At 56.3% G+C, this 27,938-nt stretch overlaps 1 protein-coding gene across 3 annotated transcripts; it reads right to left on the bottom strand.

Moving 5' to 3' along the window:
- Positions 1–567: 567 nt before the first annotated feature.
- ZNF592 (zinc finger protein 592) lies at positions 568–26,987 on the bottom strand. 3 transcript variants are annotated; one of them, XM_037149126.2, is made up of 9 exons: positions 26,908–26,987; positions 17,770–20,032; positions 12,013–12,191; positions 7,628–7,804; positions 7,235–7,394; positions 6,829–7,116; positions 6,531–6,643; positions 5,823–5,958; positions 568–4,512 (listed from the first exon to the last, which is right to left on the bottom strand). In XM_037149126.2, exons 2-9 carry the CDS (start codon positions 20,011–20,013, stop codon positions 4,006–4,008), a joined length of 3,804 nt encoding a protein of 1,267 aa, XP_037005021.2. In that variant the 5' UTR covers positions 20,014–20,032; positions 26,908–26,987; the 3' UTR covers positions 568–4,005. The 3 variants fall into 3 exon arrangements, with proteins under 3 accessions (XP_037005021.2, XP_053514817.1, XP_053514816.1); XM_053658842.1 differs by lacking the exon at positions 26,908–26,987 and adding an exon at positions 25,554–25,633; XM_053658841.1 differs by lacking the exon at positions 26,908–26,987 and adding an exon at positions 23,405–23,546.
- Positions 26,988–27,938: the final 951 nt, after the last annotated feature.

Here is a 27,938-nt window from a genome sequence, read left to right as displayed (position 1 = left end):
AGAATCGCAGTTCAATTCCCAGCCAGGGCACATGCCTGGGTTGCAGGCTGGTTCCCTGCAGGCCAGTTCCCAGCAGGGGATGCATGAAAGGCAACCATACATTGATGTTTCTCTCCTTCTCTCCTTCCCCTCTAAAGATAAATAAATAAAATCTTTAAAAAAAAAAAAAAAGGAAAAAAAATTTTTTCTCTAACAATTCTATATCTTTTCCAATAGGGAAAAAGTAATTTTAAAATAGGGCCCTCACAGAAATTCCGTACCTGGCACCTGGGCTCCCTGCTCCCAGTTCCTAGGAGTCCTGCTAAGTGACAGAAAAGGTGAGCAGTGACCTGCGTCCCTCGGAGAAAATGGGGGGCGGGGGGCATGTTCTAGCTTCTAGAAGATCCTGAGAAAATCTGATTCTTCCACTCACGCATTCATTCATTCGTTTGCCCAAACACTCTGCGAACTACTGCTGCGTATTTGCAAAGGGACTGTGCTCGGTTTAAAGAAAGAGACGGGCCCTCATTTGAATTTGGAACCACCTCCAATAAACAAGCGAAAAAAAGCAAGCTTCAGAACACTGTGTGTATAGAATGCTATCATTTGTATTAAAAATAGATATATAAATATACATATTTATAAACTTGTAAATGCATAGAATTGCTCAGAAACGATACACAAGATAAGAGATAACAGCGATTGACTCTGGGGAGGGGGAATGGGAGGCTGACCTCCATTAGAGGGAGCTTATTTTTTCTTTCATTATATATATATGTGTATATATATATACATATATATATATATATACTCTTGGATTATTTGGATGTCTTACCGTGGGTATGTATTAATTTTTCAGAAACACACACACAAAAAAACTAAAAAACAAGTAAAATAAGGTGTGCTCAGTGCTGAGTACGCAGTGATGAACGTGGAAGGGGGCGGTAGGGTCCTCAGTCTCGGGGACGCAAAGTGTGTTGAACTCGCTAAGACCCAAGTGTTCAATGTTCAAAACCCAGACTGTTTACATAAGTTTAAGGGCACAGTTCTTTCTACACACTCGATCGGCTTCTAGTCACTCGGCGTATCATTTTACAGAGATAAAGCAGTTGGAAAATAAATACTCGTCGTCTGTCAAGCCTGGTGTGTAGTGAACGGTAGTTTCTACGAGGGTGGGGATTTTATCTGTTTAACTCGATCAGGAGAGCACACTCTAGCTAATGTGCAGACAAGTGCTTGCAGCAAGCATTTTCTGATAACGAATGATAGCGCAACCATTAAAAAGGCCTTACAAAAAGATCCTGGGCCCTGAGGGAGCCGTGTTCCCTGTGAAGGCCAGGCCGGTTTTTCTGGGACGCCCCCTCCTCCCCCCAAGAAAGGAGTTAAATTCAAATGAGAGTCAAAGGGCACAGAGACACTGCCTGTGCTTTTGTCACAAGCAAAGGTGGTGTGTGGGGCCCTCCTTGGGGGTGACAAGGCACAGTTTGACTCCAAAGAGAGCCTGGTGCTCCAGCCGCAGGGGAGGTAGGAAGGTGGATGTCTGGACGCGGTGGACGCAGGCCACAGCAGCTGGGTGACTAAGGCTGCACAGTGATCGAAACCGTGGACTTGAGAACTAGACAAGCCTGACTCGGCACCATTGCTTACAGGTGGCCAGGCCGGTGACTTAACTGCTCCGGGCCTCAGTTTTCTTCTCTGTACAATGGGGGGTAACTGGGAGATCACTGGGGGGGACTGCATTAGAAGCACTGGAAAGTATTTCGTAAGGTCAGGGGCGGGGCTCAAAGCGCTGCTGTGGTCAGGGTTACCAAATAATGGACAGGGGTCCCAGGGGGATCGTAACTGACCACGGGCGGGCGTCCAAGTGTGAAGCGCAGGCGAGGTACCCTCTCCCCTGCGTGCCCTGGGGTCACGTTACAAACCCTTCACGTTAGTGTTTCGCCCACTAGAAAATGCTCCCACACTTATCATCACACAAAAGCCAGGGGATGGAGTTGGATGGGAATGACCACCTCTCTTTAGAAGGGGCGGGGCCAGTGAGGTTAGGGGCTCTGTGCAGAGATGGGGAAGGGCGGGCCGCAGGCTGCATCCGGTTTCCCTGTCAGTGGCTTGGCAACCCCCTCACTCCCAGGAAGGAGGGAGGGGTCTGGGGCCAGGACGGGTGGTCACACCTGTGATGTCACCACCGCCTCCTCCTCCTCCAGGTTACCACTGTCCCTGGGCAGGAAGAGACTCGGCCACACATTTCAAACTTTTCTCCCAGCCACCTGTCTGATTTCTTTCTGGGAATGGAGCCAGGGTGCAGGGTGGGCACCCTGCAGCTGGAGCGAGGGGAGGGAGGACCTCACAGTCGGGCCGGCACCAGGCCTGGCTTGCTGTTACGGGCCCCTTGGGAAGCAGAGGCAGCAGGGTGGCCTTGCCAGGCATAGCAGCCATCAAACACCGCAGTCTCTGAAGCTGAGGCAAATGCTAACCTTTCCCGGGGCCATTAGCATTTCCACTAAAAATGTGGCATTTCACAGAGGAAATGAGTCTTGTTTTCAGTCGTGAAAACATCAAGCATGTTTATCTGACTTAATGATTTATCAATGATATTCAGTGCCTGCCTGAGAAGATCTTAGCAGCCCTGTATCCTAGAGGGCCTGACCTCACATCCTACCCAGGCAGGGCTGCAGGGGCCCCAGGGGTCAGGGGTCAGGGGTCAGAGGGCACCCCCCACACTGCCTGCTCCTTGTGCTGGGTGAGGCCCTGACTCTGCCACCCGTGAAAAGACAGCCCGGCTTCGAGTATCTGACCCCAGTTACATCACACGCAAGCTCCCAGGGTGGCCGTCATTCCAAGGCCTCTTGAGCACTGCAAGAAAACGACAGCATTCCCCCCTCCAGGAGAGGGTTCCCTTAGGTTGAAAACCAATTTCGAGGAGAGATGGAGGGGCCCAGAAAATTTCAATAGGCCCTGAAGCCGATGCCACTAGCCCCGGGGAGACCCTGGAGGTGACTCCTGGCTGTCACCAAAAGCGCCCCTCGCCCCTCCAGAATGCCTCCAGAGAATGGGGCCTCCCCAGGCTCCGGGTTTTCTAACCCCGGCTCCGGAATCTAGGGGACCTCCCTCGGACAGCAGGGATCCTGTTCTGCCTCAGAAATGGGCCAGCGAGGGGCGTCTGGGAAAGGCCCCTGGGTGGAGCAGGGTGGGGCCAGGCTCCCCTGAAGAGGAATACAAGAGCCCACCTGCATGGTAAGAAGAACTTTTTATTGGAAATATCGTCTGAGCAACACTGAGAGGAACCGGAGGACGGGCCGGCCTGCCCGGGGCGGCAGCCTCTCCGACAGCTCGGGGGGAAGAGCACAGACACGGCAGTGTCTGCGCGCCCCACGCCCGGCTCCTCGGGAAAGGCAGGGCGGCGGCAGGACGGACACACGCTCCTGCCGATGGGCCGCTCTGGCCGCCTGCCTGCTGGCCGGGGCACATTCCTGCTCCCCTGGGCCCCACGCAGGGATGTGCTGCCGAAGCTCCCCCCACACGGGCAGGATGGGCCAGAGTGACGACCCACCCTCCGGGACTGTCGTTCGGGGGGAAAAACAGAGAAAACAGGAAGGAAGGGCAAGGCGGCCGTGGCCATGCTGGGCAGAGCACTCGGAGAGGGAGCGCACCCGCCCCCCGCACCCCCCTTCTCAGGCCCTGACCTCCCAGGCAGCTCGCAGGCCCCGGCTGAAGGCAGCGGGCGGGGAGCCTCCCAGGAGAGCGCGGCCGCTGAGCGGTTTCGAGAGGAGCGGGCAGCGCCGGGGCTAGAAGGGCACGGACGAGAGTCAGGGCACTGAGAAGCAGCACAAAGCCATAAATAACACGTAAATTCAGATCTGAACGTCCTGGGCGACCCACACCGCCTGGGGCCGGGTGGACATGGCCGCGGGGCCCCGCCTCTCCGCCGCACGCACACGGGCAGAGCGGCTGGCTCTCCCCCGTGCACGTGGCCGGCTGGGGCAGCACACCACGGCGCACCCGACCGCACGCTCGCCCAGCCTCCGGTCACGCCTGAGGGGACGGTACACGGCTGTCCTGGTCCCGAGAGGCCTGCGGTTGACTCTGAGCCTCCTGGGCACCGTCCTCCTCAGGGGCCGGGCCCGGCGATCTTCTGGCCTCCGGGTCGCCCGACAAAGGCTCGCCGGTACATTCTTCCAGTCCGTTCTCCCTGGTGTCCATGGACGCCTCCTCCCCGGAGCCCTCCTCCGGCTCCGCCCCCTCCATCGCCTCCTCTTCGTCCTCCTGCTCTCTCACCTTGTGGACGATGAAGAGGTGGCGGCCGAGGGAGCTGGCGGAGGTGTAGCACAGGCCGCAGAGCGGACACTGGGCTGTGGAGCTGTCCGTCTGGTGCTGAGGTATGTGGCTCTGAAACTCGAGCCCCGAGTCTGTGGCGAAGCTGCATTTCGCACACTGGAAAACGGACTTGTGCCTCTTGATGGAGGAGCCGGTCACGCCGTTGCTGGTGCCCGGGGCATCCGCTGCCCCGCCGACCCGCCTCTTCAGATGGTTCACCTGAAGGGGACACAGCGTGAGCCGAGTCCCGGCCCAGCCGAGCCCGGGACAGGAGCCCCCAGACACAACCAGCGCCGCCCAAGGCCTCGCGGATTCACCACACAGGCCAGGGTCACCTCAGCCCTGACCACTGGTCTAGCTTGGGCTTGTTTGGGCTTCGTTTTTTGTTTTGTTTTAATGTCACGTACGCTTGTGGCACAACATTCCAAAGATACAGAACGAACGTGGAGACCACGTCCCTCCAGCCCCATCATGCCTGGCCCCCAGAGAACGCCGCGTCACCGGGGCCCTGGGGCTCCTCCCGGAGACAGTCTACACGGGCACGGAAACGAAGCTGCCGCCTTTTACAAAAGGGTAACGTGCGATTTTCTCTGTCCTTCCCCTCTCATGGCACGACATGACCAGGACTGGTCTGGTCTCCGTGAGGCTTAGCCAGAGGCCCCACCTCCCTAACAGAGGCACAGGAACCCACTGTAGGGGTGAACGGTCCCCGCTGGTGGACGCTTAGTTGGGTTCCGTCTTTGGCACACACACAGTGCTGCGATGAACACCCTTAACACACTTCTTTGTGCCCGAGGCCAAAGGTATCTGACAGATAAAGCCAAGAAGCTGAGTCTTGCTGCATCAAAGGGTGTGAGCTTTGGGAGGGAAGAGGAGGGGGTGCATTTTCATCACAGACAGATGTTGCCAAAATGCCAAGGACACCCCACCCGCCGGGAGTGAGAGGGCCTGTGCCGACCAGGGAGACACCTTCTCCAAACAGCCCGGAGAGAACATCCTGAAACTCCGGGGGGCTTCCAGACATGCCAGGGCCCCCTGAGGAGTGGCCCCTGGCATGGGGGGTCGGGGGCAGAAGGAGCTACAGTGAGGAGGGAGGCCAGGCAGCTCCCGAAGTTCCCCAGACACAGGAATGGGCACGGTGCAAGGATGAGGGCGTGAGACCAGGGTTCAGGAGAGCAGGGGTCCAACTGCGGCTCCTCCCACAGCTAGTGGTGGGGGTCACCTGACGGCCAGCCCTCCTCGCCCGCTGCCAGGACTGAGGCAGAAGCAGGCATGCACGTGTGGAATCTCTCCCATGTCACTGAGTGCGACCCACCCCTAATGAAGGGCTCACAGTGACAGGGAAACAGCAGGGAGGAGAGGCTGCCTCACGGGCCTTGGCCCATCTTTCACTTGTGTGCTGTCCCATGGGGGTCCCACTGCGCCCGCCCATACCGAGAGACGTTGTCGCTGCTGGTTGCAGCACGGCCACAATGACAAACGGGCGCCCCTCCCGCTCCACCGAACGTGGGCAGGAGCCCCACACTCACCTGAGGGGGATGCCCGCCCGGAGGTCTGGTGTTGGACGTCTGGCTCAAGTCAGGGTTTCTGATACCATGCATAAGGCTGATGTGGCTCTCCAAGAGGGAGGGCCGAGGAAAGCTGGGGCTATCCTCTGTGCAATACCTGCAAGGGAACAGCCGAAGCCATCATGTAAGAGGACAGGCCTCAGCGGGCCGAGCAGGAGGCAGAGGGGGCAGGGTAGTCCTCGGGCTGGCTGGGGGTGCTGGGTCCTCCCCAGAGAAGCCCAGCCAGCAAGCCGGCAACCCAGCCGACAACAGCGAGTCAGAGCACTGGCACAGGGGCCCGGTCATGAGCTTACTCTCCCTGCCCAGAGGCCCAAGCGCTGGGCAGGGGCTCAGCACGAGAGGCCTCGTGTGCGCGAAGCATAGACAGGCGGTTGCGCGGGGCTCACGGTCACACCACCACCCCTCGTGAACCCCAGGGCCCTTCGCCACTGACGGGCAGTGCAGCCCGGGGTTGGGGAGATGGGGAGGGGGACGGAGCCCCCAGGTTCTAGAAGCTGGTTTCTGACCTGCCCCAATTTCTGACCTCGGCACAGCATTTTCCATTTAGAAACGCACTCGTCTCTTGCCTTTGGCCCCTGATCTCAGAGCAGAGAGAAGCCCCTTGACCTGCCGCGGACAGAGTTTTGGAGAAAGCCGGGCCTCCTGGCTTTCCCGGCTCCAGAGACTCACCCACACGTGTAGACTTTCTTGACGGTGTCGTGGTTGTTGCGGATGTGTTTGCGCAGGCTGCTGGGCGTGTGGAAGGACTGCTCACACTGCCGACACGGGTACCGCTTCAGCGTCTGCAGGTGGCCACAGAAAGCCAGGCATCAGCACTGCGAGACGGTTCCACGGGCACCTTCCTTCTCAGGCAGGAAGGAGGATGCCATGCAGGACTCAAAACCTGCGGCACCCGCCCTGCCCAGAGCAGGAACCAACCCGCGGGGGGTCAGCCGCAGAAGGGGGCCGAGCCCACGGAGGCGCCTACCCGACCGTGGCTCTTCTTCATGTGGGACACGTAGCTCTCCCGGTCGGGAACCCACTCCTGGCACTCCTGGCAGGTCCAGCCCGTGCTCCTCAGCCGGGGCTTGCCCTCTGCCCTGCGATGGGCCTCGGACCGGCCCCAGCGGCCCGACGGCAGGGAGCTGCCTCGAGCAGCCACGCTGGTCAGCGGGGGCTCAGCGGAAACCCGGGAGGCGGGACGGCTGGAGGCCGAGTCGGCGGAGGCCTGGAGGCTGGACAGCTCCTCCACGTTGCGGGGGACGCCGTGCACGCTCTGGGGATGGGGAGAGCGGTTACTGACTGGGCGAGGGGAAAGAGGCAAGAGAGTCAGACCCCCCGCTCCGGGGTGCGCCCGCCGGCCTCCCGGCCTCCTCCCCCACTGGGCCGCTCACCTTGACGTGCTGCATCAGCTCGGGCTTCTGCAGGAACAGGAGCGGGCACTCGGGGCACTTGAAGACGCCCACCTGCGCCTTGCTGGCGTCCTGGTAGAAATGCTGCTGGATCTGCCTCTTCTTGTGGAAGACCATCTCACAGGAGCACTTGTACATGAGCCTGTGAGACAAGCCGAGGGCGTGAGGCGGCCAGGGCTCCGTGGCAGGACCGCACGGCCCTCGGCCCTGTCTCTGCGCTCTCTGAACCAGTGCGGACCCTCCCCAGCCCCGGGAAGTCTTCGGGGGACTCCAGACACATCTGCCGCTAGCCCGGCCCCCGTTTTGTCCCCACACCTGCCCCTGTAGCACCCAGGACGCTGGGCTCTGCCCCAGGGGCCATGAAGACGCACTCACTGGGAGGGTTTCGGGGGCTGGGCAGGGTGCTGGGTGGTGCTGTGGTCCGCGGTGCTGCTGGCAGTCTTGAAGGCCATGGGGCAGAAAGCACATTTGTGGAAAACCTGGCAGTGTTTCTCCTGGATGTGGCTTTTCAGCAAGGCCAAGGTCAGGTGGACGACCCCGCAGTGGATGCACCTGAACGACAGAGGTGGGGGCGGGGGGTGGAGGTCAGACCCAGAGGTGGGCCTGGAAAAGGAGGGACGGAGGGCAGGAACTGAGGCATCATCTCTCGGAACTTCAGTCCTGCGGGCCTGCCTGCAGACGCCTGGCTCAATGTGGTCGAGGCTACGCCTGGTGGGAAAGGGGGGAGAAACCCTCCCTCCCTTCCCAGGCCAGAGGATATTCTCCTGCCAACCCAAAACTCCAGGGCAGCTGAGAGAAGTCGGTGGGGTGGAGACGGACAAAAGGGGCCCCAAACGACACACGCAGCCCCCGTTTCACGCGGCACCACCGCAGGAGTGCACGGGAACGTCAGAGGGCTGTGCGGAGCTGCGCCCTCCCCGGGGCCGGCATTCGGGTGAGAACAGCTGTGCTCCCCGGAATGGCCACACGGAAACAAGTGGCCCGGGGCCCAGGGACAGACTCCGGAGCAGCACCGTCCGGCGGCATCTGCTGTGAGGTGGAAACCTTTCCCGGCACTGTCCACGTCGCTGTCCTCGTTCAAATGGATGACATGAAGTGGCCGGCCACACCGCAAGCGCTCGGTACACGCCTGGGGCCGGGGCCACTCTGCGCCACGCGGCTCCTACGCGTGGTGACGCCTCCTCGGGGGGACCAGGGGCCACTGGCTGTTTCTGTCTCTCCCCCATCCAGGCCTATTCACCCCGTTTTTTATGATGCATAAACAGTCTGAAACCACGTTTCTGCGGTGGAGACCACGGTAGACTCCTCCTTCCGACTTCCAATCTCCCTCTACACGAGCGGCCTTTCCTTTCTGCAGTACGTGACCTGCGTCCACTCCGCTTCCGTCCTTCCTCCTGCTCGAAGACACACTCAGGTCTCCTGCCCGGAGAAAACGGCTCTGCTCTTCCCGTTGCCGTGATGCTGCCTGTGACACCGGCAGCCCCTGTGACCTGGGCAGCGGCCAGGCTGCGGCTGCAGGAAAGGAAGGACACGCCTTCCCGGAAGAACCCCTGGACTCCACATACTTCCCTTCAAGTCGTGCCATGGCCCATTTTCGCAATCCACATAAACCATCCCAGAATCCCGGCCGATGTTCTTGTTTTTCCTCCTTTTGTGTGTCTGCGTTTGCGGGAGACGCCGAGGCTTACGTACTCACCTTTGCAGACTCACGAGCCATGAGGAGCAGCCCCCGGAACCAGGGAGCTGGTTTGCCATGACCTCGGAGGAGCAGTCGTTACTGAGTCTGTGCGTGCTGTCCAGAGTCTGTGCAAACTACTGACTTAATTAAATTTTCTCTCCCGTTAAACAAAGCAGTGGCCGACTTCTGGCACACAGAGCAGAGCACCTTCCACATCGCGAGGTATTAGTAGGAGAAAAAAAGAATCCACATATTTTTTTCCAAATGCATGCACCTGGTATGTGTGATGAGTCCTTTAGGTGGCCTTATTCGTGCAGTATGACCAAACTTCTGTAGGAACAATGTAAACACCCTCTTCAGAAATGCAACTGAAAATACATCGTAGTTCCCTAGTTGACACACTCTTTGAGGAAACCACACTGAGGGTAAGAATGTGAGGGGGTCAGAGAACACACACTGAGCCACCTCGGTAGAGGACGGAATCCAGCCAGGTTTAGAACTGCACAGAAGAGAAACCCGGCCATGTCTGCACCCGTGTCTTCAAAGCGAAGGCAGATGGTGACAGCACCATGTGCTGTGAAATACGTGGGTTTAGTAAAGATAAAGAACAGTAAAAAAAAAAAAATTATGTTGCTAATAGTCCCAAACAATTAAAAAAATAACATTATTTAGAACAGTCTACGCTTGTTCCCTTATGACATCGTTGGCCATGCTCCACAGTATTGACAAAGAGCAGAGTAATTTATGCAATCCTAAGTATATATGTACGGTGTATATATACATTTTGCATAAGACACAAACATAAGACACATATGCAATGTACAGGCTTTATACATTGTCTTCCAGAAAAAGCAAAAATAATATAAAACAAAGTACTGTTGTAAAACCACTTGTGGTGAAGGCACGGCCCAGATTGTACCGAAAACCAGTGGATTGCGTTCTTTAAATGGGTGGATGGTGTGGCAGGTAAATTATATCTGCGTAAAGCTGTTACCAGAACAGTATGTTCACAGTAGTAGATCTTAACTGTAACGAGCAGTGTATCAGTGTGTGTGTTTTGGGAACCCCACAATCAATTGAAGACCTGAATGTCCATTATGTTCAGGAACGCCTCTTTATGGCTGAATCGCAATCCATTTTTGGTTGAAATGCCTTATGAAGAGGCTTGAAGAACCAAATTGCTTTTGAGACTGTTTATCTTTACTTATAGAAGAAAGTCAGATAAAATAATTAGAAGGCAAAAAAAAATCTGTTGATCCACCTGTGACATTGGGAATTTCTTGGGTTCGAGATTCAAAGATAAAAGTCGAAGTGTTGCCTTGCATGGTTTAGTGGGTTGGAGTGGGTCTTGGCAGACGCAGCACACATGGAAGGCGAAGTCAGAAAGGCGGTTCTCAACGTTCCGGGGTACTGCAGAAACACTCATCAGGTGTTTGCTTTAGAAATGTAACCCAAAAGGCTGCCAATGCCGGCCCTTCCACAACATGGTGGCAAGGGCTTCATACAACCCCACCACGGGCTGGTTTGCTTCTCAGGCCCTTTAGATTCTCTGTCCTCCATGACATGCCAAGAGATCGGTCTGCATTTGGAAATGTTTGTGACAGGACAGAAACCTGAGAGTCCGCATCCATCCTCACCCCCCCGTCTGTGAGCTGCCCTGGAGCCCTGATGCTTGCTTGCACTTCCCGAATCTCTCTCCACTGCCCCTTCACCTCCACCCCTAGACTGCACCCGGAAAGAAGCCCTCAGTGTCTCGCCTGGTCGCCACACCTGCCTCTCAGCCAGCCTCCTCGCTCCTGAACACATGGTGTCAGCTTCCCAGAGACGGTCTCACTGAATCACACCCCCCCACCCCACCCCGGCCCCGCTGCAAATCTTTCTGCAGCTTCTCCGTGTCCACAGGATGGAGGCCAAACATCTACCAGGGAATACAAGGTCGGGCAGAGCCCAGCCTCCACCAGCTCCCAGTCTCGTTTCTTGCCGCTGCCCCAGTGCACTTGACCCACCTCTACGGAAACGCTCATCTTCCCAGAACCCCCTCTGTGCGGGCTGGTGTCCCGCCTGTATCCACGCCAGGTATCTTCTCTCCCTTTCTCCTGCCCGAACCTCCTACTCTCTCCTCCAAGAAGCTTTCCTGGCCGTCCCTCCACTAGGGGACTTGCCCCTCAGAGTCGCCCTTACTGTCCACGTGTCTATAAGCTACTGCACCACAGCCTCCTTGGGCACCGGGGCTGTGTCTTAATCATTTTTATATCTTTGGTGTCTGGCAGTGACCTACATCAATAAATTTCTTTAAATACCAAAGAGAAGAAAACCTTACTAAATTTGGGAAAAATTAAGTTTCAAAAGTGAAAGCAAACCACGAGAAGACGCAGAAACTCCCAAATGCAGCAATCGGTCCAGGAGGCCTGGCTGGGCCGATGGGAGAGGCAGGGACCCATGAGCTTTGGAGGGAGCTCCCCCCCACCGTTTTGATCTTTTTCTCCCCAAAATGACTTCTTGCTTCTGTCCACTTCACACAGTGGAGAAGATCCCATCTACAACAAACTTTTCTTGTTTTTACTACTAGGCTGATCATTTTTTCCATTCTCGGGTTTTGCTTGCTTCTCACAGACGGGCAGAAACTAATCAACACAAAGACACCAGAGCCCTTTGAGTTTGGAGTCTTGCAGCTCCATTGGTTGATGAAAGTGGAGAACGTTTCAAAGTGCTGCAATCTGTAACTTTATTACTGCAATAGTACTTCAAATTTGATACGCCAAACGCAGAAAGTTTGTGAGCAAGTTAAATGTATTTTTAAAAGCCAAGCTGACACAGCAAATGTTCCCGATGCTCTCATCTCCCCAAATCCTCCCCCTTCCAAGCTCTTTTTGCTAATTTTTTTTTTTTTTTTAACTCCTTATTCTTCTCCCTCTTGCTGTTCTGGCTCTCTAGAAAATAAACATGTCTGCCCACATACCCACCCACAGGCTTGGCCTTAGTGGGTAGGGCCCAGGACCCTGGGGACCATGCTCAGGTCCAAACGAGTGCTGGCCCGGGAGAGGGAGCGGCCCCTGGGAGGGCCAGGCCGCGCGGCACCCACCTGTAGCCCACCTTGCGGGCGTAGTGCAGGCAGTTCTCCTTCACGTGGGTCTGGAAGTAGGCCGAGCGGCAGAGGGCCCCGCACTCCGGGCAGCAGTAAGGGGACTTGTGCGTGTGGATCCGCTGGTGCGCGCAGAAACTGCACTGGTTGGGCAGCAGCATCTGGCACACAGGGCAGGTCTAGGAAAGAGCGGCGAGCGAGCAGCTGAGCCAGGCGCCGCGGGCAGTGGCTCTGCGGGCGTCGCAGGCGGCTGGCCTTCCCGGGACGTGGGTCAGGAGGAGCCACCCCCACGGCCATGCTCTCTTCCAAGTCTCTCAGGGCACGGGGACGCCCCAGACCTTACCACGCAGGCTTTATCCCTCACCTTCTTAATTGGAGATAGACCCAACCCAGTTTTCCCAAAGATTAATCTGCTCCCGGGCTCTGAGTGCTTCTTTGGGCTTTTGTTCTCCAGAGGCCTAAGGCACTTCTTGAAACTAAGATCTTACTTCACTGCCAGACTCACCAGGACAGAGGTGGCCCCTTCCACTCAACACCGCCCGTCGGATGGGTCAGTGACCTCTGGGGGGACCTGAGCCTCCCTGGACTGACGGGCTGCAGAAGCCCCAAGTGAGGACTGATGGACGACAGTTTCCATGCCCTCAGCCCTGCCTGCGAGCTCTGGGTGGGTAGGGGGTGGAACCCAGGGAACACAAGTCCTCCAGCCAGACCCCCGGAAGCTCCAATGGGCAGGGTCCTGGCGGCCAGAGCGGGAGGCCACGGGCGGCTGAGCGGGCGCCCGCACCTGGAGGGCCCTTCTCAGTAAAGAGGAGGGGACTGTGCTGCTCACAGCGGTGCACGGAGGGGCCCTGGCAGGGGTCGGAGCAGCTGTGCGGAGGGACCAGCTGTCGGGGGAGGGGAGGACCGGAAAGAGTCTGTGCCTTAATCAGCCAAGTCCAGGACATGGGGCCCGGACAGGACACACCCAGTTCTTTCTACAAATTACAAAGGAAAAAGAGACAGAGAGGGAAGAGGAACTTATAGATTGAAAGAGATTAAAGAGAAATTTTCAATAATCAGAATTCAAATAATTATTTGGATTCCGATTCAAGAAAGCCAAGTGTAAAAAAGGAATGAGACACTAAGTTTTTATTATTATTATTATTATTATTATTATTATTATTATTATTATCTACCACTCACTTGGAAAACTATGTAAAGTATATGATTGTCTAATCACTAAGCTGTACACCTGAAACTGATACAAAATAAAAGTGAAGGAAAAAAAGTAACTATATCATAAAAAAAAACCCTGACTTAATAGTATCAGGACATTTGACACCTGATATTAAGATCTGGTCATGAGCAATTGTTAACTTTGAGATGCAATGGTATTAGGCCTCTGTTTCAGGGGGAAATGCTTCTCTTTCAGAGACATATCCTGAAACACTCACAGATGCCATGACACTGAGGTTTGTCTGGAAACTGTCCATTGGAGGAGGAGGGTGGGCAACACAGGGGACGAGATGGGCCGTGAGCCGGTGACGGAGACAAGAGAGTTCACCAGGCCGTTCTCCCCGCTTTTATGTGGTGTTTCAGACATTTCCACAATAACCACTTTTTTTAAGTATTACCGTAGCTGCAGAACAGTAAATGAGTACGCTCTTTCGTGCAGGAAAGAGGAGACTATCACACACACACACACACACACACACACACACACACACGCATTCACTTTTATTCGCAAAGAAAGGAGCAGGGCGGCGATAAACCGAAAGTGAATAAAAAATGGCAGCCTCTGCAGAAGGAGCCAACGGGCTGAAAGGACGGGGGTCGGGGGCAGAGCTTCCCCAGACACACCCCGTTCTGTGGTTTTACCTCGGACATCACCTGTTTTAAGTGATTTTTAAAAGATATGACGTGAGCCCTGGCTGGTGTAGCTCAGTGGATTGAGCACGGGCCTGTGAACCAAAAGACCACGGTTCAATTCCCAGTCAGGGCACATGCTTGGGTTGCAGGCCAGTTCCCAGCAGGGGGCGCATGAGAGGCAACCACACACTGATGTTTCTCTCCCTCTTTCCTTCCCTTCCCTTCTAAAGATAAATAAATTTAAAAATTTTTTAAAAAGTTCCTTTGTGTTTAAAAAATAAATAAAAATAAAAGATATGACGTGAAATAAACAAAAGCATTCCCTAGGAATTGAAAAACAGAAAAAAGCACCCTAACTGCACATTGAGTAACTATGTATCAACCATTAAGAAACAAAGAATTCCCCCCCCCCCCCCCCCCGGCGGTTCAAACACACCAGTTTGACCTACGCATCCGCAGTGTGAGGCAGTGTCAGGGCGAGGAGAGGTGCGCCCTCACCTTTCTGCCGCTGCCCGAATGTTACAGGTAACACCGCCTCTGGTACTTTGTGTGTGTGTGTGTGTGTGTGTGTGTGTGTGTGTGTGGTAGGAAAATCGTAGGAACCAAGACTTTCAGTATAAAGTCAGTTCCATAAAAACTCTATAATCCTAACCTTTGGACACCAGTATAAATGCATGACCTTCCTTTCCTCTTTTTAAAAATGTGCATTTCTTAGCTCTGGCCACTGAAAAAAAAAAACCAAAACAAAGTTAGTGTACCCAGCAGCACCGAGCAACTCCGGTGTGTGGAACGTGGTCTCTAAATAGCATTCCTCACGGAACGAAACCTGGGTCCTTGGGAACATGGACGATTCTGGGTTTAGCCCAAGAAATGTACCCAGGGCATCTTGTCGGGGCTGAAAGGAAGGAAGCGTCTCAAGGCTTAACGTGTTCGTGTCGAAAGGAGCCGGCCTGAAGGGGGTCCCCACGACCAACGATGGGATGACTTGAGCATCGAAAAGAAGGACCGAATACAGAAACATTCGGAATGCATAAAAATGAATGAGTTCATCACAACACTAACACTAAAAATAACAGAGGGGGGTCACCTGACACCCGCCAGGATGGCTACTCTTAAAAAAAAACAACAAAATAACGTTGGTACAGATGAGGCAAAACCGAAGCTCCTGTCCCCTGTTGGTGGGACTGTAAATCGGTGCCGCCACTGGAAAACTGGTCGCCAAGGGGAACGAATTATATATCTACCCCATTTTCCAACACGAACTGTATTTCAGGGTAACCAAACAGTCCTCAGGGAGGAGGGACAGATAAGTTATAAAGAATCCCAGCTAATAAACAAAAGGAAATAATAAAATTAGAGAAACACCTTCTGTGACTCAATGTTACTACCTGGGCAGCCATTATGAATGGATGTTAAAATCACCGGGTAAAAGGACTTCTCAATGAAGGGATCGGAAAGCCACCACAGAAGGCTGCCATCGTTAAAACCGAGGCCACCAAGCGCTGGGCACCTCCCTGAAGTCACGAAATGCCGAGAACACAGGACTGCCCCCCCTCCGCCCCCCGCATACTGAACCGGAAGCTGATCGAGCCTTTATTGCTCCTTTCCAGTCCGCAGCGGAAATGTGACATTCTAAAAGAACAAGCGAATTGCATGTGGAAGCAATCGGGTAAACGACCCTGCGGAGTTCTCAGGAAGCAGTCAGTCAAACACAGAAGTGCCCTGCAAAGTCCTCAGGCCACAGGACCCAGTGCCCTCAACAAACCAAAGGAGGGTCCGAGTGGGTGGGGCTGGGCAGAGGGCGAGGGGCCGCTGCAGAGAAGTTTAGAAGATTCGACGAACCAGCGTCAAGTGTGGTCCGAGTCTGGATCTTGATTCAAAGACAATTTTGATGTGAACGGGAAAACTTGAGTAAGGGCTTGTATTAGGACGTAGTAAGGAACTGTTACTAAGTGTGTGAGGTGTGAGGATAATATTCAGAACAGGGAGAAACAGCCTCTCTGTGCTGGCATCCCGCCCCACAGGGTCAGGGGAAGGACTGACCCCTCCAGCCACTGCGCAGGAAGAGACCGGTCTGGTCCAGCTGGGCCCGTCCAGTCTGGGGGCTCCCAGGGAGAAAGCTGACGGCCCGAACGCATGGTCCTGCAGTCCCTGCCCTGGAGCAAAGGCCCACGCCACCCGCCCGCCCCCTGCCCTGGGAGTGACTTGAAGCCAGGGAGCCATTGTAGGGAGACCCAAGCCCAACAGCCATCCAGGAGGTTCTGATCCCTGAGCTCCAGCCTTGCCCTTTCTCTGAGACTCAAAGGCCACTTTTCTGGGCAGCAGATTTTGAGGGATTGGGACGAGGCTGAGAGAAGCCAGACAGTGCTCCTAGGTACTCCCTCCCTTCCCGTCGTGGGGGGCGGGGGGGCACCTGCTATCCAGCCCCCTCCAGAGGAGAATGACGCAGGGGACGTGTGGGATGGGAAGGGTGCAAACCCCCGAGGCCCAGGCATCAGGCCTCCACGGGCTATGGTTCTGAGCACATGACTCGGACGCAGCCATCGGGGGGGTCAAGTCAACCACGCTGTTACGTGAGGCCCCAGAGGAAAGGCCTGGAGTGGCCACACCGCACAGGACTCATTGGAAGGAAAGTACAGAGACAGAGGCCACCACAAGAGGCAGCAGCGACCCCGTGGCACCTTGCTAGCCGCTTCTGGAGCCGCAGAAGCCCCACAGTCCCCCGATTCCTCCCACTCCACCCCAACTCTCCAAGGCGGGCCCCGCCCCTTCACACGCGGTGGTTCCTCTGCCCGAACACCCTGCCGACCCCCTCGGCCATGCTCCAATGTCACCTGTGTCATCACGATGAATTAGTCCCTCTGAGGCACCCTCTGCAACTACGTCAACATGCGGTTGAAACCCAACACTGGGTCTGCACCGATGGTGGCTGTGTGGGCGGGGTGAGCCCTGCTCCAGCAGCCGGAACCAGGAGACTCCCTCCTGCAGGCACCCAGGACTCAGCACAGGGCCCCACGCACGCTGTGGGCTCCTGCAACAAGCGCACGGCTCATCGCACCCACACCAGCCAGTGTGCAGTCCCCCGCCCACCCCACAACTGAAGGAAAGGCCCTCCCGCACTGCGCTGTGGGCCCAGGCCCTGTGGCCCTGGCTGGGGGAGGGCCCAGCGGGGTCATGAAGAGACTTCTCCCACGCGGAGGTGGAGGAGGAAAAGAACCTTCTGGAAGCCTGTCTGGAGCCCCGATTTGTCACAAGACCCTGCCAACACAGACAGCCACTGGCACGGAGGGTGCCAAAAGGTATTTTCTGCACGGATGCGTTTTCTCCTTTAAATACAGCCAGGCCTCATCAAACATAACCAAGAACCGGAAGCAGATGAGCAGCTGCTTTGCTAGAGGGGCAAGAACAGGGAGGAGCAGGGAAGAGGCCCTCGGGCCCTGACTCCGTGCCTGCAGCAGCTTCCCCAGGGGGACTCCACGCCCTGACCCCTGTCCACGGTGGGCGGAGCAGAGCGCAGCCATGGCAGGTCCTCAGGACCCTCCGAGGCACAGGGCGGTGCCATATGGTCTCTGCCCCGAGTCCTCCTGCGCCTGTGAGGACTGCACCAGCCAGTTGGAACCCAGCCCAGGCCTGCCAAGGGGCCCCAACAGCACAGTGGACGATGGAGCATGTCCATAGACACCCACTAAGTCTTCACGGGCTCCCCTCAGTGCGGGCAGGACGCTTTTCCCAGTAAACACCGGCCACGGCACGTACTGCAGCAGGTCGCTAAGCATCAAGCTGGACAGCCTCTCCTAAGACACCAGCAGTGCCTCCATGGGCCCCACCGATGACCTTTTCAGTCCCTGCCCCACGCGGAGCCCCGGTGAACCAGCACCAGGCGCCCGTCACGCAGGAAGGATCACTTACCAGCCCCTCGGTTTCCTCTGACATCCTCTGGAAATGCGCAGCCATGACCGTGTGGTCGCGTATCTGCTTGTGACATTCAAGACACTTGACCCCGTGCCGGATGAGCCTCACGGGGTCCGGGTAGAGCGGCAGAGCTGGCACGGTGGGGCCGTGTTTGGGGGCGGGCGGGGGAGCCGGCGCGGGGGTCGGGGCCGGGGCCGCCGCGGGGGCGGAGGAGTTCACGGGGGCGGCGGCGAACATTTGGTCCGCGGAGATGGGCTTCACCAGCAGCTGCGAGCACTGCATGACGAGCCCCTTGCTCTTGTGGTCGCGGGCGTGCCGCAGCAGGCTGCACTTGTTGAAGAAGAGCAGCGTCTGCGAGCAGAGTGTGCACAGCACCTCGATATGGACGCTGCGACGGCCGTAGTGCTGGCTCAGGCTCTTCTCTAAGGCAAACGCGTCCCCGCACTCCAGGCAGCAGTACCCGCTGGCGGGCACGTGGATCCTGCTGTCGGCGGGCGGGCTGAGATTTGGCGCGTACAGGGGCACAGGGTTGGAGCTGTGGAGGACCTTGTTGAAGGCCTCCACGACCAGCGGGGCGGCCTTTTTCACCTGGTGCACCAGGGGCACGGACATCTGCGTGGGCTGTGGCTGGCTCCGCCTCTGCGCGGAGGACTTGGCCGTGACGGAGGCGGCCACGCTGTGGGGGACCAGGTTCAGGTTGGCCAGGTGCACGGCTTTGGGCAGCAGGTTGGCAGAGGCCGGCGCGGACGCCTGCAGCCCGGCGCTCTGCTGCGGCTTCTTGCCCGCCTGCGAGCCAGGGGCCGCGGCCTTGGGGACCCGGGACCCAGAGCTGCCGCTGGGAGACACAGGCTCGCTGGCTTTGGGCGCGCTCTCGGCCCCTTTCGCGTCACCCTGGGGGCTCCCTGCGCGCTGGGCCCCCTCCGGAAAGTGCTCCGCTGCAGGCAGGGCGCTGACCTCGTCCTCGGGCGCCTCGCTGGGGGCCTCCGCAGCACCGCTGCCCAGAGGGGACCCCACGGGTGACTTACTGGGATCGTCGGGGTCCGGCAGGATCCTTGTGACAGTCCGTTTGATCTGCCCGGAGGACGTCTTGATGGTTTTGATTCTGACTTTGGGGATCGCTGGGGGGGAGCTGGCAGCCACGGAAGGGGAGCCCTTGCTGCTGCTGTCGCTGCAGATGCTCCGGGGGCTGTCGGAGGGCTTGGTGCTTTTCCGCGCGGCCTCCAGGGGGCTGCGCGGACTCTTTGGTGACTTGGGCATTTTGGGGCTGCCCTTGGAGCCCTCTTTCGTGGGCCCTGAGGGGTCCTTGGTGTGGCCAGGCTGATCCTCCCTGGTGACGCCGGCGACGCGTTTGGCCTGCAGGGCCACCAGGGCCGCGACACAAGAGGACAGCTTGGAATGCGCGGGCTTCAGGCGCTGCCTCGGGGGGACGGAGGAGCAGGCTCCCGGCTCGGCCGCGAGCCCCTTGGGCTCTGCGATACTGTTGCCGGGGTGGCTGTTGAACTCCAAAGCCTCCCCAAAGAAGCGGCTGGCGTCCAGCTCCTTGGGAGTCTCCCCAGCCTGCTGCGCCCGTCGCTCCTGCTCCTGCTGACTGCCCAGGGGCAGGGGCTCTGGCTTGGGCTCTTTCTTACAGAAGTGGTCGAACATGTGCAGCTCTGGAACGGAAAACTTACCCAGAGCCTCCAGCACTGGGCCCGAGACAGGCCCGCAACCAGGCGGGGGCGGGAAGTAGCTGTCCGAGTGCTTGGACTTCAGCCCAAAGCCGTTGTCTTTGATGCCATCCTCCGGCTCCGGGCTGGAGATGGGGCTGAACTGGTTAAAGGTGGGCAGCGGCTCCGACTTGGAAGGCTCCAGCTTGCCCGGGAAACTCCTGGCACTGTCTCCATTCATGAAAGCGGAATCAAACTTCCCGCAGTGGTGGCCCAAGCCATGGGCTTCTGGAGGCAGGTCCGAGCCCCGGAACCCGTTGTGCAGGAGGCTGGGAGCGATGTGGTCTTTCTCGGCTTCAAACGACTCCTGGCGGCTGGTGTTCTTGACAATGACACTCACGGCCGGCACGTCGGAGGCTGACCCCGAGTGAGACAAGGACACGCTCTCTTCCATACACATGCCCGGGGCTTTGAGGGGGTTCTCATTCTCCTCGCTGGGGGTCTGGATGGCCTCCTTGGCATCCAGGCTGGTGGGGTCTGGGATGTCGAAGGCAGCCAGAAGGTCATCGAAATCTGGAGTTTTCATGTCCCCCATGGCTGGACGCTGGCAAGGGCTAGAACAGAAACAGAGAACAGAAACTGATCACCGGGCTCCCACCAGACTCTGCCGGGCAGCACACCCACCCACAATGCCCTGTACTGCGGGAGGTCGCACACGTGTGTTTCACCCCAGCAGGTTCCCAAAATGCGAGGGGTGTAGGGAGAGGAGTGGGGGGGGAGTTTCTATGTCGTGGCAAGCCTGGCAGGCCCCGGACCTCCATGCCTACGCATTCCCGGCGGGCTGCACGGCCAGAAAGAGGGCACAGATGAAGCACACTTGCCCGCCTGTGAGGGGCCGCCTCGCCCCGGGTCAGGCACACTGGCCTCTCACTGGTCCCCTAAAAACACGTGTGACTCAGCACCTCCTTTCCTTCAAAAACTTCTGACTCCCATACGTGACCTGGCTGTAAGTCCCGCTAACCAATTCTTAGTGATCATGAACTTCGTACAACTTTGGATTTCGGCTGCATAAAATCCAATCCGCTTCAAAATGATTTGCTACTGTCGGGATGTGTGCTGTCTCATAAATACACTCCAGAAGATCGTATCATCTCCTCGGTGCTTTTCTAGTCTAGTCGGCATCCACGTAATTCCTCAGTGTTCACCCTAAAACTGTTACTGACTTGGTGACTAGGCCACTGAACCCAAGAGGCCAGGGGATGCTTACAGAAATGCATAGTTATCGAATTGGCCAGGGAACCATTTTTGGAGATGTCCTGAATTTTATTTTAACTAGAAAAGAAAAGGAGGAAAAAAAAAAGGAAAATAAAAGAAAACAAGACAAGAGAAAAGGGGAAGGGAAAAGAAGAGAAAAAGAAAAGAAAGAAAAGAAAAAAAGAAACGAAAATCTACCAGTTTCTTCCATGATCTGGAAAAGCAGAGCCACAGAGCTGCGGCAGCGGGGGCAGCTCCAAGCCCCAGGAAGCAGGCCTCCCGTAGGAAGTCGCTGACACACACACGGTGACACTGGAAGCTCGGACCCCCCAGGAGGAGGAGAAAACCCACTGCCCTCCTTGTTCGGTCTGCAAATCCCGCACCTGGCCCAGCGCCCCAGAGCCTTACTTGCTCACACACTTCTTACACCGTGTTTATACTGAAAACGTTTCTGGACACAGATTGACACAATTTTTTTTCTTCTTTTCTTGCTTTTTTTTTTTTTTTTAAATCCTCACCCCAGGATACATTTATTGATTTTTAGAGAGAGGAAGGGAAAGGAAGAGAAACATCAATGTGCAAGAGAAACACTGATCAGTTGCCTCTGGTGCACACCCTGCTCAAGGATGAACCCATGACCTTTCAGTGCATCATGGGATGATGCTCCAACCAACCGAGCCACCAGCCGGGGCAGGCTGACATGACTCTGGTCGAAAGCAGTACAGGAGCTGTCTAGAAACCAGACAAGTAGGAAAGCCTTGGGTCCAGCAAGCCCCACGGCCAGAAACTTATCCTAAGAACAAAAATTCCCCAAAGCTATAGGCAAAAGTGTACAGCACTATTAAAATAACATAAAAGACACACACACAGTGTCAATGTCCAAGGATAGAGAGTGATTGACTGAGAGACTATAATGCAGTCAGAAGAATCCTAATTATGAGCCCTGGCTGGTGTGGCTCAGTGGATTGAGTGCTGGCCTGTGAACCAAAGGGTTGCCAGTTCGATTCCCAGTCAGAGCACATGCCTGGGTTGTGGTCCAGGTGCCCAGTAGGGGGCGCTGGAGAGGCAACCACATATGGACGTTTCTCTTCCTCTCTTTCTCCCTCCCTTCCCCGCTCTCTAAAAATAACCTTTAAAAAAAAATCCTAATTATGCTACGTGTCCTTCCGCAGAAGACCAGACAAGGAGGGTGTGGTGCGTACTCACAACAAAACATGACTGGGCCGTAAGAAAGATGAAATACTGCCGCTTGTGACAACGTGGATGGGCCACGAGAGCAGCGTGCGGAGTGAAAGAAGGCAGACGAGAAAAAACAAGAATGACAGGATTCCACTTCCATGCGGCACATAAAACGAAAAGCACCAGACAGACAGACAAACAAACTCACAGACAACAGGATGGTGGCTGTCCAGGGGGAGAGGGAGCGGGGGCGGGTGAATGGGGTCCCATACGAGGTGACGGAAGGAGCCCAGACCGCGGGCGGTGAGCACCCAATGCAAGATACAGCTGTTGCATCCTAAAGTGATGCACCTCCAGTTTATAGAAAGTTACTAACCAACATTATCCCAATGCATTTAATCTCCTAAAATCCTACTTAGGAAAAATCTACATAGCAACCTGGGAAATTACTTAGAACGGTAAGTTTTTTTTAAAAAAAAAAACTATGACAAAGCATTGTCATGTCAGATGACAACCATGTAACCCTAAGGCTGCGTCTGCGTCAAGATTAAAAGAAAGAGAAAAAATATTACACGGGGTGGTAGGACTACTGGTGGGTTGTTTTTTCAAAAGTGTGTGTGTGTGTGTGCGCAGAGAGACGGCTTTTATCATTTTAAAAAGGGGAAAATAAAGGACAAAACCACCAGGACCACAGGGCAGCAGGTGGCATTGCAGGGGTGTGCCTGTCACCACCCCATGGGATCCGTGGGCCCGCAGGTCTGGTTTCCACCCCTCCCAACCTCCAACCAACAAAACACACCACATCTGCTTAAGAGTTCTCACGGAAAATAAAATTACCACCCCCTCACCACCCCCCGCCATCTCAAAGCTCCCCAGTGATGGTGGGTAACTGGGAAGCAAAGCAGCTGCTCCACGTGCAGCGGCAGGACCCCCAGCCGAAGCCCAACACTCCTGGACAGCCACCGAGCATGCACCACGGCAGGGACAGCTGCAGCCCAGACGGAGGGGCAGACACCGAATACCAGTGGGTGCCTGGCACCCCAATACCGAGGGCACACCTGGGTGACGTTTGCTTTGTAAGCTGATTCCACCCCCCTCCTTTTTTTTTTTTTTTTTTTACTCTCTAGGGATAAAAAAAAGACTGAGGACCAGGCAGAAGAGATTTGTCTCTTTAAGGAGCTGGGGAGAGCGTGTGGGGAGGAGGGGTAGTTGGTGGCATGTGGGGGAAGTAGCGGGGAGCCTCCTATTGTCTCACTCTTGAAGCAGAGAAATATTACATCAGAAGAAAGCAATGTCCTCCACAAAGCCCAGAAAGCTCTGTGTCTGGCTCAGAACAGCCAGAGGCAGGTACGGTATCTTCTGCTGGGAAAGTCAGAGATAGTGAATGGGGTGGCTGTTCAGAGTCGGTGGCAGGGAAAACATGTCTAGCCCTTGGGTTTTAACCAGTAAAGCTGATGCTTTTGGAAGCCAAAGATCCGGTCCTGTTTTCTGTTTTGCCCTCGTGAGGAGAACCCCCAATGCCAGCGATTGATAGCAGTGACTAAGGGCCTCACCGTGTAACTGAGTGCATTTCCTTCAGCTTGGCTCTCATGCATCACACTGTTTACAAGTAGAAAACGGACGCTCGTCGAAAGGAACCCTGTTACAAAAGCTGGGGAAGGAACTGTCAGGAACGACTCTGCCGATAAAACCCCGGGCGCCTACCAATAAAGTGAGAGAACTATAAACGAAAATCGTGAGCAACCACCTTTGGCTTATCAAACACACCCTGGTTTCTGATCGCCCTTAGCGCTGGCAGACACATGGCAAAGTCAGCCTTCTGACAATGACATAAATGTACAGAGCCCGTCCCGAGAGCAGAAAGTCCGCTTGCTTGGCCTGCTGCTACGGATGCCCTTCCGGCCGGAAGGAGTTACGCTGCCCAGGATTCAGCCTCTGCAGAGAACTCCTGTGGCTGCAAACGGTGACATTTATTGCTTACACAACACTCCCCAGCATAATTTTATGTCACTCATGTTTCATGCCTTTGCTCAGGCTCACTCGTGTGGGACACATACATCCATGTGGACAGCCCCAGGGAGGCCTCATTGTTATGTTAAAAAAAATGTTTTAGAACCACCCTCCAGAAAAAAAAAAAAAAACAACCAGGGCGAGTTAGCAATATATAAGGCCCAATAATTCCAGTTGCAGAAACGTATCCTAAGGACATTGGTATGCACATGACTGAGATCATCACTACAGGATTATTTATAACAAAATTCGTGTCCACCCAGGCCGTTTCCGGAAGACATCAGGCTGCACGTTGTGGTCACAGAAGGCCCGGGAAACAGCAGGCATCACCTGCAAGGACACTGGAGACGAGATAATGCCGGTGCCCCTGCCCATATTCAAACCACTCAGTGTCTGTGGCTCCCTGCACTGGGGGGGGGGTCCCCACCCCTTGAGAAGGACACCCCAGAACTGGAAGGCAGGCTGAGAAACGAGTCAGGATGGAAAGCCGATGAGGAGCTTTCTGGTGAGAACCTTTGAAAATTGCGCTCTATTTCGCTCCACGGAGATGAAGGTTTAGGGACCAGCAGGCGTAACCAAAGTCCAAGTTTGTTCATCAAACTTCGAAATACTGGACAGGAAAGGGCAGCATGTTGAAGTTTACAACAAAACGTGTAGGCAAATGCAGGAAAGCCCGCACTTACTCAACTTTAGAAATAAGAACAGTGAAAGGCTCCGAGAAGCTGGGAACAAGAAACGGCCACTACACCGAGGAGCTCCCTTGCCCTCGGTATTGACGCTGCCGACTTTCAAGTGACCGCTGAACTTGGCCATGTTTTTTTTAGCAGTGTTAATTACGTTCACCAACAAACAGCAGATTAACAGAAGTTCAGTAACAGGACATCAAAGGGGCAGAGGCACTCCGAGAGCAGTTAGAAAAATCTGACTCGGGTGCAGCACACTGTGGATGGGGGCAAGGGACCACACAGCAGGGCAGACTTTCACGGTGAAAGCGAGAGCCGCTCGACCCAGCGGCGCTGGGCTGGGACCACAGACGTGCGGTGGTGCCTCAACCTCACTCACGATCAACCCTCGGCGCAGGACTAGCAGGAAGGACGCGGGTACGTACGTACGTGCGTGCGTGCGTGCGTGCGTGCGTGTGTGAGATAACCTGTCGGGGAACTCTTCCCCAGCCCACCCACTGACTGCGGCTGACTCTGACTGGGGCAAGGGTTTAGATAGGGGTTAACGAGCCCTGGCTGGTGTGGCTCAGTGGATTGAGTGCGGGCCTGCAGCGAACCACACGATCTTGGTTCGATTCCCAGTCAGGGCACATGCCTGGGTTGCAGGCCAGTTCCCAGCAGGGGAATTCAGGAGAGGCGACCATACATTGTTATTTTTCTCCTTCTTTCCTTCCCTTCCCCTCTAAAGATAAATAAATAAAATCTTTTTAAAAAAAGCATTGTTAAAAAAAAAAAAGAAATGGGTTATGGGTGAAGTTCCCCTCAGCTTTGGATCTTAGAAGAAGGAACACAGCAGGGGCAAGACAGTAAAGAATGGCTGAAGTGTGAGACAGATATATATAGAGATGGGAAGGGGTGGGGGAGGGAGGAAGGAAGGAAGGAAGAGAGGAAGGGAGAGAGAGAGAGAAGACTTAGCAGAAGCTGGGACCAGAAGCAAGTGCCTGAGTGGCTGCCGGGGAGGACCACTTACTCGGTGGCAGGACAGGACACCGCTCAGGGGGAGAGTCTGAGCCAGCGCGAGAGTAAGCCACAGCTCCCGTGACCTGCAGGGGCTTCCGTGTGGACGCTGCTCAGACGCTGCTCAGACGCTGCTCAGAGAGACAGTGCAACCCAGGGTGGTGGAGAAGGGAGAAACTTTGGCTGGATCCAAGGAAATAGGAAAAAAAAAAAGGAGTCCCACATCCCTGGACCCAGAATGAAGCCCCCCTACTGGGAATGGCCGAGCTAAAAAAGTATGAAATGGGGAACACAGAAGCCGCCTCTCGCCCCTGCGCTCTCGCCAATTACCTGGGTGGAGATCTGGGGCAGGTCTTGGTTTAATAAGTGAAATTAAACTGGACTGAAGGATCTCAGTCCTTCAACAGGCGAGGGGGCTGCACGCTGGGCGAATGAAGGGAGGCGGGCTGGGTTTCCTCGAAGACTAACTCCTCGCGTGGACGAGCAGACTCCCGCCCTCGCCCCTGTCACCGTGCCTCTCCCTCAACAGGAGTTGGACGGCCCGCTCACAGGTCTGAGGGACTCCAAGTCGCCCATGTTCTGGGTTGGTCAGTGGCCGAAGTTTCGTTTCATGAGGCGGCTCGAATTCTAACCGTGAGCAAAAGACGGTTCCAAGAGAGGAGCAACAGACGAGCCAACAGGTGCCCCGTGGACCCAGGCAAAAGGACAGCAGCGCCTGTCACCACCTTCCCTGTCTGGCCCCAGCCTCTCCTGGGCGCTGCCGTGCTGGAGCAGACGCCGTGATCTCGGATCTGATCCCAGACGAGTCCCTGTTCAAAACTCCCGTCACCTTCGGCACAGAGCTCCAGGGCGGGGCGGGCGGGACTGGTCCGCTCCCACCGGGTCCCTGCCGCCTCCCCGGCCACTCTCCAGGCCCCTCTCGCTCCCAGGCGGTTCTCTCGGCCTTGCTCATGTCTCTGATGGGACACCTGACACCCATCGGCCCCAGACACTAACCGCCCCGCCCCACCCAGAGTCCCTCCACCGCCCCAGGGCCCCTCCTGGACTCCCTGCCCTCCCCAGACTGACTTCCCGTCCCCCCCCCCCCCCCCTGTGGCAGCACTTCCTTCCCGTCTGTGAGCTTCTCCACAAGTTGGGGTCACGCCCTTTACCTCCGGTTCCAGGACCTAACACAGCTGGCCGTCACTGCCTTCCGCCGCCCCAGGTCCCTTCCTAATGCCTTCCCACAGCCCGGGCCGCTGTCCCTGCCCCAGGCGCCCTTCACCCGGAGGCAGCCTGTCCTCTCCCCACGCAGGCCCTTCTGCCCCGGCCAAAAGCCCCATTTCCCCAGAACAGAGCAATCCCGCAAGCCCTCCAACCAGACTCACAGGACGTCGGGGCTGGAGGGGGCCTCAGGGGCTATCGGGTCCGGTGGCTCCCGGGCGCCCGTGCGCAGACGGCTGCCGCACCGACTGCAAAAGAACAACATGCAGCTCTGAAGCCTGAGAGTTCTGACCCGGGGGGTCTGGGGCAGACCCCTGCGCTCGTCTGAGCTTCCCGCTTGATCCTACTGTGCTGACCCGGTGCAACCTCTGCACCTTACACGGGCGGAGCTGAGCCTCGGAGACGGAGGGCCACCCGTCTGACGTTCACCAAGCGCCGAGACCAACGCCTGGCACTGGGGACCCGGGGGAAGAAGGGCCAGGACCTGCTCCCGAGGGCCCACCCCGCCCCACTGGAGACCCCAGCAGCCACGCCGAGGCGGTGCCCCTGAAGGCCCATCCAGGGCAGGTGTCCTGCAGGGAGGAAGCGAGGAGGGCTGCCTCAGGAGCTGCTTCGGGAAAATGTTGTGCCGTCTTCTATTTCATAAGCCCCTCCACAGGCACCTACTAAATTATCCACGAGGACCCTGAGAGTCCAAGTGTGGGCATCTCCTGAGACGGGCGATCCGACCCCACTCTGTCCCAAATCCAGCCCTCGATTTCCTCCCCGGGTTCCTCGTTTTGTTGCAGGAAGTGGCCACTCCATCCTTCCAGGGGCTTGGGCCAAACCCTGGGCGTCCATGAGTCCTCGCCCCTCTGAACCCGGCATCTGACCTGCACGCACATCCTGGGAATGCGCCCTCATGTCCTACCCGAGCGGGACATTTCTAACAGCCTCTGCACCCCTTCTCTCCCACGACCGCCTGCCGGCTGCTGCTGGCTCTGCACACAGCAGACCCAGTGCCGCCCATCACACCTGTCATCTCGTGTCGCTCCACACTGTCCCCCACGTCACGCAGAGTAAAACCTTTACCAAGGCCCACCTGCGGGGGCGTGAGGGGCAGTTTAACTGCCCTCCTGTCCCTGCACCGCAGCCGGACACCCCGCTCAGAGCCCACGTGTCACATGCCCTCTGCTGGAACCTTCCCCCCAAGATC

The sequence above is a fragment of the Artibeus jamaicensis genome, unplaced genomic scaffold (assembly GCF_021234435.1).
Source record: "Artibeus jamaicensis isolate MK-2021 breed Jamaican fruit bat unplaced genomic scaffold, CSHL_Jam_final scaffold_612, whole genome shotgun sequence".
In the NCBI taxonomy this organism is placed as follows: domain Eukaryota; kingdom Metazoa; phylum Chordata; class Mammalia; order Chiroptera; family Phyllostomidae; genus Artibeus; species Artibeus jamaicensis.
This window is presented reverse-complemented; position numbering and strand designations above follow the sequence as displayed.

Bases quoted from the DNA above. Each gene is read 5' to 3' on its own strand.
- ZNF592 (XM_053658841.1), bottom strand. From the start codon at position 23,442: ATGAGAGCCAAGCTGAAGGAAATGCACTCAGTTACACG. The intron at 7,117-7,234 runs GTGAGCGGCCCA...CCCCATCCCCAG, and splicing joins AGCTGATGCAGCACGTCAAG to AGCGTGCACGGCGTCCCCCG. The intron at 6,644-6,828 runs GTAGGCGCCTCC...GGCCACCTGCAG, and splicing joins TGAAGAAGAGCCACGGTCGG to ACGCTGAAGCGGTACCCGTG.